Below are 11,479 nucleotides of genomic sequence, written 5' to 3'. Positions count from 1 at the left end.
TCTAACTACATTAGGTTTGTTTCCAGGCAACAATGCTGCAGCACATGTGGCACTTATATGGTTCTTGTTTTCATGGAGGTGAGTAACTATCTTCATATGAGAAAATCTTATTGCTTTTCATCATATTTATGGTAATCCCTGGTCTGAATGTAGCTTTTCGTTGTGCAGTGGCAAGACTTTTGGAGAGGACGTATAGATCATCGGAGGATGGGAAAGTGACCAATGTCACCCCAGTTTCACTTCTGGAGGTTAAGGTTGAGCGTTATATTAAGGTGATATTTGGGGATGAAACTGCTGCAAAGAAGTATGATCCTGTTGAGATGTCTCAAATTCCCAGAGTAAGGCTTGGAGAAGGGACCTTGGGGGCTTTGTTTAAGGTTGTGCTCAACGGTGGATCCACTGTCACCATGAGAAAGATCAGACCAGGGTTGGCTTGCTCCAATGATCTCGAACTTTGGATTAAATACTTTGGAGGACTGTGTGATGTTTGGCTCTTGAAGATTGAGTTCAGTCTCTGGTATGGTGGGGAGGCTTTCGTTTTGTACGAGTACTTGTGCTTGGGAAGCTTAGAGGAGCTCTTACATGGTGAGACACCATTTTATTTACAATTTCCCCCTTCAAATCCCAACCCCTTTGATTGACTTCACTTTGTGGGCTGCAATGTAGGAAGTGAAGGAGCTCAATTTACTGCACTGAATTGGGAAATTCGGTGGGGAATCGCTCTCTGTACAGCCAAGGCAGTGGCCTCAATTCACACTCATATCACAAAACATGGGGATTCCCTTGTCTGTGGGGTGATCAAGTCTTCCAATATCTTGATCCGCACAGACTTCTCTGCATGCCTTTCTGGCTATGAAATCCCTTACCTTGTACCTGCCAGAACAATCATCAGAAGGAATCCTCGTCGAGTAGCGCCTGAACTACTTTCTAGTCATAGCTGCTCACCAATGTTCACTAAGAAGTCTGATGTTTACAGCTTTGGAGTGCTGCTTCTTGAACTCATCACAGGGGAGAAGCCCTCAGTGACCAACTTAGCAGAGTATGTAAGAGAGAAGAAAAAGAAGGAAGGATGGACCGGGGTATTCGATAAGAAATTGGGAAATGTTACAGACAATATGCATAAAATGTATGTAATTGCAAAGCGTTGCCTTTCATATAATCCAAATGAGAGGCCTCCCATGAAGAGAGTGGTGCAAGAGATTCAAGAATTGAAGTAGTGAAACCATGTTTTGCTTCTGGATGGGATGTTTAATCATGCTTAAACGTCTCCCTACTAAAAAATAACAGCAATTTCTTGTAAAGAAATGAAATCACAATCAGAAAGGAAAGACTAGACGTTTTCTTGTGTTTGATTTCCTGATTCTTTTGACCATTTTCTTCGAAACCTCAGGAGGTTCAACCAGTTATGAATCTTATGATCAAATGCCTTCTTTTTTATAAAAGGGCTTATTTAGTTTAGATGCCATATAATTAAACAAGATTAAAATGAGAGCAATCAGAGAAATCAACAATAATAATGGAGATTCAAATTACAAGTAGGAATTTCTCTGCGTGCAATGATGTTTCTTTTGTTGCTTTACAGTGTAAAGAGAAATGGAAAATATTACAGTTCATTTGTTGAGAAGCTCAGCTAACAAAGTGTGTATTTGGCATTGTGAAAGAAATGAGAATGACAAAATGGGAGAGATGTTAAGATATACTACTTAGTAGCCTGGGAACATTGGTGGAGGCGGAGATGAGTATTCAAATCCGATGTTTGGTGGGAGGACGAAATCATCGCTTGGGGGTGGTGCAGAAAAGCTAGGAGGAGGAGGAGGAGGAGGTAGAGATGGTGATGGTGGTGGGGGTGAGAAGGCCGGTGGTGATGGGGAACGAACTGGTGGTGGGGGTGAGAAGGCCGGTGATGGTGGGGAACGAACTGGTGGTGGGGGAGAAAAGACTCGTGGTGGGGGAGAAAAGACTCGTGGTGGTGGGGAATGGACGGGTGGAGGGGGAGAGGAGACGGGTGGTGGAGGAGAGGAGACGGGTGGTGGAGGTGGAGAAGAGACTGGTGGAGGTGGAGAGGAGACTGGTGGAGATGGGGAGTGGACAGGTGGTGGGGGAGAAGAGACTGGTGGTGGTGGGGAGCGAACTGCTGGTGGGGGAGAAAAGACTGGTGGTGGTGGTGGGGAATGGACGGGTGGAGGGGGAGAGGAGACAGGTGGTGGAGGAAAGGCGACTGGTGGAGGTGGAGAAGAGACTGGTGGAGGTGGAGAGGAGACTGGTGGAGGTGGGGAGTGGACAGGTGGTGGGGGAGAAGAGACTGGTGGTGGTGGAGGAGAGGAGACTGGTGGTGGTGGGGAGCGGACAGGTGGTGGTGGAGAGTGGACTGGTGGTGGTGGAGAGGAGACTGGTGGTGGTGGGGAATGAACTGGAGGAGATGGTGAGTACAAGGGTGGTGGAGGGGACTGTACCGGCGGTGGTGGGGAGTGTTCTGGTGGTGGTGGAGGAGATCGGACGGGGGTTGGTGGTGGAGGAGATCGGACGGGGATTGGTGGTGGTGGAGAGAAAACCGGTGGTGGAGGAGATCGGACAGGGGGTGGTGTAGAGTGGACCGGCGGTGTATGGGATGGAGCAGGTGCTGGAGAGGTTGGTGGAAGTGGTGATTTTGCTGGTGGACGACCTGGCAACGGTGGTGAAAATATCGGCGAATAGTTCTTCGGGTCTGGTGGAAACGCCGGTGGTGGGACTTGGGGAATAGGAGCTGGTTTTGGTGAAGGGGATGGAGCAGCAGAATCTGACGGGGGAGATGGATGAGACGGTTGTGGGGGAGAAGAAATCGGAGCTGGAGATGGCTTTGGTGTAGGGGCTGGAGGGGTGGCCTTACGAGGAGGAGGCGGGCTGGAAGTTTTAGGTGGGTGTGGAGATGGTTTTGGCTTTTGTGTTGGTGTTGGCGTTGGTGTTGGAGGCGCTGGCAAAGGACTAGGCTGCGGTTTGGGTGTCGATGGGGCCGACTTGGGCGGACTAGGCCTTGGTTTAGGTGTTGGTGGGGTGGACTTAGGAGGAGCAGGCTGTGGTTTAGGAGATGCTGGGGAAGGAGAAGGCTGGGGTTGTGGTTTAGGGGTAGGTGGGGACCGTGGGGTGGAAGCCGGGGGTGGTGTTGGACTACGGACTGGTGGCCTTGGTTTAGGGGGCGAAGATTTTCCTCCACACTTGGACTTGCTACAATCTACCGGCCGACTCACAACTGGTAAACATGTTCTGGCTGACTTCTGCTTTGGCCTGTCCGACAAACAATTGCTTGTGTCATCCAATGTTATGTCCGCCCTCGAAGGTGGCTGGCACGATGGAGCCTCTCCCTTGAAGAAATTGTAAGAGAACGTAAAATTCGACAAACTAGGCAACTTGCAGATTCCGTCAGGGACAAACCCTGTTAGTGTATTGTGTGAAACATCCAGATGCTCCACCTTCTTTAGGCCTGAAAAGCTCTTGAGCAGGACCCCAGTGAAGGAGTTAGAACCCGCAGCAAACACAGTCGCATTACCCAGCATTCCGATCTCTGTTGGCAAGCAGCCACCAAAGTCATTGTTGGAGAAAACGATCTCATTCAATGTGTTAGCCATCTTGCCAATGCTCTTTGGAATGCATCCAGTGAGTTTATTGTTCGCGAAAACAACCACCGAGGCTGTTGACTGGCCTAGAGTTTCAGGGATGGAGCCTGTGAACCGGTTATCATTCACGAACAAGGCATCAAGTTCCTTCTCAAACACCTCTTCCGGCAGACTGCCTTCAAAGTCATTAAACCTGATGTCGAGGTACCTGAGGGCTGGCAACGATAGGACAACTGTGGGGAAGGGGCCAACAAACCGATTGTTACTGATGTCAAACTCATGCATAAGAAGCAGCCTAGAGAAACTCTTGGGAATGATTCCACAAAACCGGTTTGAATTGATATGGAAGAGCGCAAGATCAGTCATAAGCCCCAGCTCAGCTGGAAGGTAGCCAGCAATATCGGCATGGTTAATATCAACACCAGCAACAACACTCAAGTTGGAATCATCAAGAGCCGGAGCACAGAAGACACCATTATAGGCACACACATTGGCACCAACCCAATTGCCAGTTGTGTTAAAAGGGTCAGAGTACATAGCATTTTTCCATGCCTGAAGAGCAATGTAAGCTCTCCGGAGCCTAGAATTGGCAAAGGTTACAACAAGATCAATCTCATATTCAAAGTCATCAGGGAGATCACCATCCTCAGGGAGAGACAAGAGCTGACGCCGGGCGATGAGGGACGCCTCAGCATCAGAAAGAGCCAAAGAGAAGGATGAGACCGAAGAGAAAAGGAAAGACAGAAGAATAAAGCAGCCTAAGGCCTGCATTATTGGAAGGTTAGCCATGCCAGACCACCTTGGATAGGCCCAAGGCTGCTTTAAGCAGGGATGCAATGAGGGAAGGTGTTATATTGAGGGAGAGGATGGTATCGCTTGAGAGGCATTGAGAGGTTGTAGACACAGGCCTCCGATATTAGCACCCAAACATGTGGTGTCTCTCTGTACACCACAAAATCTGGGGCACCTCTTAACTTAGGGATAAATTTAGGAAGGGATTGCTAGGAAATGAAACAGGAGTAGCAGACCTAAACAAACTAATCATGACCAAGTCTTCCTTTAACTACCTGGTAAGGTTAGTTACCATAGCGACCTCCTAGCAGAGCAGACCCAGAACGTGATTATTTGGATAATAGATGGAGTGTTTGGGTGCACCTCAAGAGATCAACTTATGTGTCTACCAAGCATTTTGAGGCTGAGGAAGGAAGTGTCTAGAAGAATCAAAGAAAAGATATATATATTCACACAATGAGGCGCATATCACCACAAAATTTAAGCAATTGAGTCCAAAGAAAAGATTGATTTCCTCTTTAACTGATCATATATTACAGAATTTGTAGAAGCTATAACACAAGAGGTTTTTAAAATAGATATCCCGGACCTCCTCTCATTACACTTACCCACAAGTCCAGACCCACTAAGATCTATCAAAAACTCACACTTTGCTGAGTCCAAAAATATTCACAAAGCAACTCAGCTAACTCAGTTAACTCGGCACAAGCTCTCACTATCGACTTTCCATAACTATCAATCGGTTTCGTGGTCAGGGGCTGGAGAATACCATGCAGGGAACCTCCCCTTTGTTCTCAGAAGCCTGGTGAAAGCCGAATCTGGCATTCTTCCTTTGTCCTCTTCTTCAAGCTCTTCTTGTGATTTTGGCAGTCCATCCGGGACGGGAAACGGTCTTTCTCCTTCTTCCTTCTCTGTATTCACCGCCTTTACTGATCCAATCCCGGCCTTTTTCCCTTTACTGAAGGTTGCAACATGGTGTAGGCATCCAATCAGAGACTTCAAGCCCCCCACTTGAAGAATCAGCTTCTCTACATCTTCCTTTGGGGACTCTTTCTGAACAATATCATAATCACAAACAAATTAAATAATTATCACTACACCAATTTTATGAATTATTTTCTGTTTGGCTGTTGAGAATCCGTAGGAAAAGTGCAAATTGGCCAATAGCAAATTTCAAAGAGATTAAATCCATGGTACTTCGAAAAAAACAATTAATTTTACACAATTCAAAAGAGCCTAACATGAATACAGGATATTTAGGATTTCAATTTATTTCCTTGACAACCAAACAGGGAGCAGTGGAACTCACTTCTAAATCTTTGAGCTCGAAATATGCCTGCCAACAGCTATACGAGTCATCTCCTTCGAGCGTCGAACAATAATCTGAAAAACACCAGATTTCACTGTCAAAACAGCAACAAAAAAGCTTACAAATCAAGAAAGAAAATCACAGAAAAGGAACAACATATCAAAACACCACACACAAAACATTATTTTATTTGAAGTAGAAATCTAACAAAACTGTCCACGCTACAGAAATACAACACAGAAAAGGGAGAGATTTTGATGTACCCATGAGCTCGTTTTCGCACTTTTGGATCAAAGGAGGCTCCTTGAGGACTCGATCGAGTTTGCTTCGGCTGAAAGGCTCGAGCTTTGGGATGTAAGGCTGGCTGTTCCTTGAAGAACAGCAAACTGTAGAGGATCTTGAATCTCTGACATCAAAAATCAGAGAAGGAGACGAAAGAGCGAATGATTTTATCATCGTATTAAATCGCAGAACGCAAATTTGAGAAAAACCAGAATGAATTCTCAAAGATAAGAGGAATTGCTCTGTTTCTTATAGGGCAGAGAACCAAGCGGATAAGACCAAGATATTTTATTTTATTTTATTTTTTTCAGATTTTTTGAATTTATTGAGGATAGTGTCAGGGCTGTGACGCTTTGAGTAGGTGACGGACGAATTGCGGTGATCTGTTTGATGGCGGTGGCGGTGAGAATAGCGGTGCCCTCCGTAGTGACCTTATCGTTTCTCTTTTTGGCAACTGGATTGTGGCGGAACCGTTGAAAACAGTGGGAAACAATCAGTGGGTCCATGGGCTTCTTTGGGCCCATGGTTTTTCGCTTTTTGCTTTTTGGGTTTTTGCAAGTAATACCGGCTGGCCCATTATGGGCTTACATTAAAAGATGGTTTGTGGGTAATGGGTCATTTATCCAAGGATTTTCATGTGGTACCTTCGGGGGCTAATGGCCCACTCAAATTTTGAAAATGACAGAAAATCTACTTTAATTAATTAGGAATGTTAGAAATTTTGAAGAAAAAAAAATTGAATTTAAAGGTTCGTTTGGTAATTGCCTTAATAATAGTTTTCTATTCTTTAGAAAAAAAGAAAAAAAAGTAAGAAGACACATTTGATAATCAAAAATTATTTTTTGTTTTTTATTTTTAAGAATGGAAAACAATGTCCTTTTAAAAAAATCTTTTAATTGTTTTATATTATTTTTATTTATTTTCTAAGGATTGTTTTAAAAAATAATTATATAAATACATAGAATAATTAAAAATAAAATACTAAAAATTATTTTTAAAACATATTTAAAAATATATATATAATTTCTAATTTTATTATAACATTACAATCCATTTTTTTATACTAAAAACTATTTATTGTTTAATTTATTAATAAATTTTAAAACTAATTTCATTTTTAATAAGAGTTGAATTAAATTTAATTAAGATTATATAAATTTAATTTATAATATTTTTATAAAATCAAAATAGAAAATTTATTTAGAAAACAATTTGTTCAAACAAGTTTTTTGTTTTTTTATTTTTAAAAACAATTTGCCAAACACCCTTATTTTAGTAAAATTCTAAAAAATTGTTTTTTTTATTTTTTTAACTTAAAAACAAATTTTAAAAATAAGCATTCAAAAACATTTCCAAACAGTTTCATCCTTTTTTATCAAGAAAAATAAGACTGTAAAAAAGAATTAGGAAAATTTTGTTCATATTATGGCTATGATACAGTAGTTACCCCATCAAAAAGAAAAAATAAACAAAATAAAATAAAATAAAAATTAATTATAAAAATAAAAATAATAATTTATATATTATTTAAAAATTAAAATTTTATTAGAAAATCATAAATTTATTTGAAAATAAAAAAATTAGTTTCAAATTCTAAATTAAAATTTAAATCAGAATTTTAGTTTAAAATTAGAAAATTTTAAATTTATTTTTAGATTAAAAACTTATTTTAAAATTAGAAATTTATTTAAAATTATAATGTTTTTATTAATTTTAATTAAAATCACATGTTTTAAAAATCATAAAGTTAAAAAAATAAATAATAAAATAAATAATAATGGATATGAACTAATACGGTAAAATAAATAAATAAATAAATCGATGGAGAAGTAAGGGACAACTAAAAAATGAAAGAGAAAGGGGTAGAGCCGTAGAGGGGCAGTGTCGTAGTGGCAGAAGAGGAAGAAGGTTGGGGGATGGAGGTGGAGGGGCATGCTAGGAATAGAAGAAGAATGTGGAAGGGGGAGGGGGCGGTTGAGGCTGAAGGCGCACGTTAGGAGCAGAAGAGGCTCGGTGGTTGAGGCTGGAGTTGGAAGTGGGGGAAGGAGAAGGAGATTTATTGAACCGTTCAGTTCACCCACAAGTAGCCGAGTCAGCCAATTCATCGGTCTGATTGTCGGTTCTGGCGGTTCGACGCTGGTTCAAAGGCCGCTAGACTCAAACAGACGAATCGAATCGAATTGGTGACCGACCGGACTGGCCGGCGGTAGGAACGGTTTTTAAAACACTGCTCATAAAACATCCATTTTTCCTTTTTTTTTTTTAATTCAAGTACTTAGCTAATGTTTCGTCACAATCTCATTTTCATTCAGAAGGCAGAAGCCCTTGACAATGATAGTTAAATGAGAGATGAAGAATCCAAGATTATTTGAGATTTTCGAGTTATATTGTGGTTAGTAGAAGGAGGGTTAGGATTAGTGTTTGCTAGTTAGATGAATGTGAATATCTTTCTTCTATCCTAATAGAAGAACCGCAGAAGTTTCTTTGTGATAATATTTATCAAAATTTAAACTTAAGTTCTTCATGATATTTGTTAAAATTTTAATTCAATTCAATTTGTTGATGTTCTTTTTTTTTTTCTTTTTTTTTTTGTGATTATGTAGTTCGTGGGATGAGGTTATGGTTACATTTTAAAGAGGTTGATAAGATGAATAATTGTTTGATTTAGCAATAATAAATAAAAGATAAAAACATGATTTTTGAGTTATTTAGGAATTTAAATTTGAAATCGAAGGGGATGATAAATACAAGGGTTGTTACATTATTGGTTTTTAAAAGATATGGTACATTTTGTCGATTTGATCTCTCTATTTAGGTCAATAGAATTTTTATTTATTTTTTGTCTTTTTTTTCTTCCTAAATATGTTGGTTGATCATGAATCGCTAAAATTCATCAATGATATAAAAAAAAGGTGCAACTCATAAGGGATCCTAAAAGAGGTGAATGCATCTACGAGACATGTTTAAATGAGAAGAAAGATGAGTGAAAATAACAAATGAAAATGTCTAACGAAGATATTTGATGAAATTTTAAACCAATAGGAATTATGTATATTTTGTCATAACTTAAGGAAATGAATGAAATTAACCCATTAAAAGAATCAAAACTCTTTGTAAGTTTATCAAGACAAATAATATATGATGCTTGTTGGGTTTAGTGAATGCTTACTATCATGGTTTGATTCACTGATGAATAATTTAATAAAAAATGTGTAACCTCCTCATATCAACACCTGAGATGAGTAACATGTTCAATTGGGTGAATAAACACTACCAGAACTTAAAGAGTGTAGCCTCCTTTGAATAGTCATCTCTCATATAATCTATTCTACCATTAATTGATTTTCTAAATTCCTTTTAATTGATTTATAGTTATAAAAACCATTTCTTTGATTTAATTTAGAATAGGATAAATTAGCCCTCAATTTTAGTTTGGTCGATCAAACTACTATGCTATATAGAAGGGATTTTTTGGGGGTTTGGGATAAGCGCAAGGAAGGGTGGTCGAGGGGCGAGGAACATAAGTTATTGTCTTGGTTTTATAAATCAAGTCCATGATAACAACATAACACTAACCCTAAGTCCAACAAAAAAGTGGCATTGTTACTAGGGATTGCAAGTGCTTCAATTGGAAGGATTGATTGCATTTAATAGGTTGATTTTGCTTTAATTAGTAGGTCGCCAATTAGTTTTACCAATTTCTTTGGTGGAAAGTGGACATTATTGCTTTTTGCATATGCAAGTTGGTTGGGAAAGAGATTTTGCAGAAGATTTTTTTATTAGATCACATATAGTGCAATTGCTACCAATAGTAAGAGGCATCAAATGTGAGAATCCATACGTTCATATTAAGGACTTGGAATAGATCTATTCCACCTTCCAAGATGTTAAAGTTCCATTGGATCTTATGAGAATGAAGTTGTTTCCTCTCTCTTTAAAAGACAAGGTAAACATGTGGTTCAACACCTCAAGATAATAAAGTATAAGAAATTGGAATACTTGGAGACTAACTTTTTGCACAAGTTCTTTCTAGTTAAAGAACCAATACACCAAAGAGATGTTGAACTTTATGGCTAAAGATAGAGAAAAATTCTTCACTTGTTAGAAAAGATTCAAGGGAATCTTTAGAGTATGCTCGCACCATATATTCGACAATTGGATATTGGTCTCCAATATTTTATAAGGGAATGCTACCTCAGATGAAACAAATGTTAGAGACTTATATGGAGGAAAATTCCCAAGTAAGAGCACTAAATAAGCATTCCAATTTTTGGATTATGTTGTTGGCATAGCCAAGAGTTAAGATAATCCCTTGGTAGAAAAGGGGATAGGAAAGAAAAATATGAATGTTGTATCAAACATCTCCATAAATGAAGGTATGTATTAAGTCAACCTAAATCACAAGCTGCAAACTAAAACATTGACATTTGCAAGTAGGGTGGAAGAGTTGAAAACCACAAAATTGAGAGCTACCAATGAAGTTTCATTAATAATTCAAAGTTGTTCCATCTATAATTTAGGAGAGCATCCTATGATCCTTGTTTTATATAGTGGGAATGTACATGCAAGACAAGATAACCCCTGCTCTACGATCCTTGTTTTATAGTGTGAATGTACATGTAAGACAAGGCAACCCTTGCTTAAATACATGCAATATGGTTTGGAGGAATCACCTGAACTTCCCATAAACCCATAGAAGTGACAATTAGTTTGAGGGTTACAAAGGAATGGTAAATGCTTAATGTATCCAGGTGTATTAAGTTATCCTCAAACCCCATACCAATCTTAATTCATTCTTCCTAACAATTTTATGTTTTAAGAACATCAACACTACTTTATTCATGTTGTCAACTTATAACATTCAATACTTGTAGCATTCATGTTTATTCTTTGTTATTTATCATCTTTTCTTCTCCTTCTTCTTCTTCTTCTTATCATTATTATTATTAAATGAACGTATATGTTACCTTAAAAATTGTAATGATGATTTTTATGACACATTTTTTAGTATATACATGGACATTTTTATAGGTACATTTTTTTGTTAAATATCATAAAATAGGTAAAAATACCATTGAAGGTTTTGTCCATTTATCAATTACATGCATGAATAAGAAAATTGGAAATCAATTGTATATGGACATGTTTACATGAAATAATTTGATTTAAAAATGATGAAATTATTTAAAAAATGGAAAAAGGTATTTTAAAAATGGATAAAATTATTTTTTGTTGTTTTAATGAAGTGTATATTTATAGTTAAAAATTTTAATTTAGCAATCAAATTCTACTTTCTTCCCACAACTCATCATCACATCTTTCTTCCATTGGAATTTTAGAGGTATTTCCAAATATACAAAATATGATTATTGGGATCCATCAACTTGGGATGTTTATGATAAGCCAAATAAGTTCAAGCCTATTCAATCCAACAATCAAATGAATTTTAGTGTAATAATAATTATTTTCATGAAAAATATTACTTACTCATTTTAAAGCACTATGC

General features: G+C 38.5%; 3 protein-coding genes across 3 annotated transcripts; 1 reads left to right on the top strand and 2 right to left on the bottom strand.

Annotated features, from left to right (window-relative positions):
• LOC117911404 (probable inactive receptor kinase RLK902) lies at nucleotides 1–1,279 on the top strand. Its single transcript, XM_034825765.1, has 3 exons — nucleotides 1–78; nucleotides 169–585; nucleotides 667–1,279. The coding sequence occupies exons 1-3, from the start codon at nucleotides 33–35 to the stop codon at nucleotides 1,215–1,217; spliced, it is 1,014 nt and encodes a 337-aa protein (XP_034681656.1). The 5' UTR covers nucleotides 1–32; the 3' UTR covers nucleotides 1,218–1,279.
• Nucleotides 1,280–1,486: 207 nt separating this feature from the next.
• LOC117911401 (pollen-specific leucine-rich repeat extensin-like protein 3) lies at nucleotides 1,487–4,793 on the bottom strand. The gene has a single exon (XM_034825763.1). It carries the CDS (start codon nucleotides 4,377–4,379, stop codon nucleotides 1,704–1,706), a length of 2,676 nt encoding a protein of 891 aa, XP_034681654.1. The 5' UTR covers nucleotides 4,380–4,793; the 3' UTR covers nucleotides 1,487–1,703.
• A 77-nt stretch (nucleotides 4,794–4,870) lies between these two features.
• Nucleotides 4,871–6,201, bottom strand: LOC117911403 (CCG-binding protein 1). Its single transcript, XM_034825764.1, has 3 exons — nucleotides 5,955–6,201; nucleotides 5,692–5,765; nucleotides 4,871–5,435 (listed from the first exon to the last, which is right to left on the bottom strand). The coding sequence occupies exons 1-3, from the start codon at nucleotides 6,145–6,147 to the stop codon at nucleotides 5,118–5,120; spliced, it is 585 nt and encodes a 194-aa protein (XP_034681655.1). The 5' UTR covers nucleotides 6,148–6,201; the 3' UTR covers nucleotides 4,871–5,117.
• Nucleotides 6,202–11,479: the final 5,278 nt, after the last annotated feature.

The sequence above is a fragment of the Vitis riparia genome, chromosome 3 (assembly GCF_004353265.1).
Source record: "Vitis riparia cultivar Riparia Gloire de Montpellier isolate 1030 chromosome 3, EGFV_Vit.rip_1.0, whole genome shotgun sequence".
NCBI classification, from domain to species: Eukaryota; Viridiplantae; Streptophyta; class Magnoliopsida; order Vitales; family Vitaceae; genus Vitis; species Vitis riparia.
Note: the sequence above shows the minus strand (reverse complement) of the source record. Positions and strands in the feature narration are given on the sequence as shown.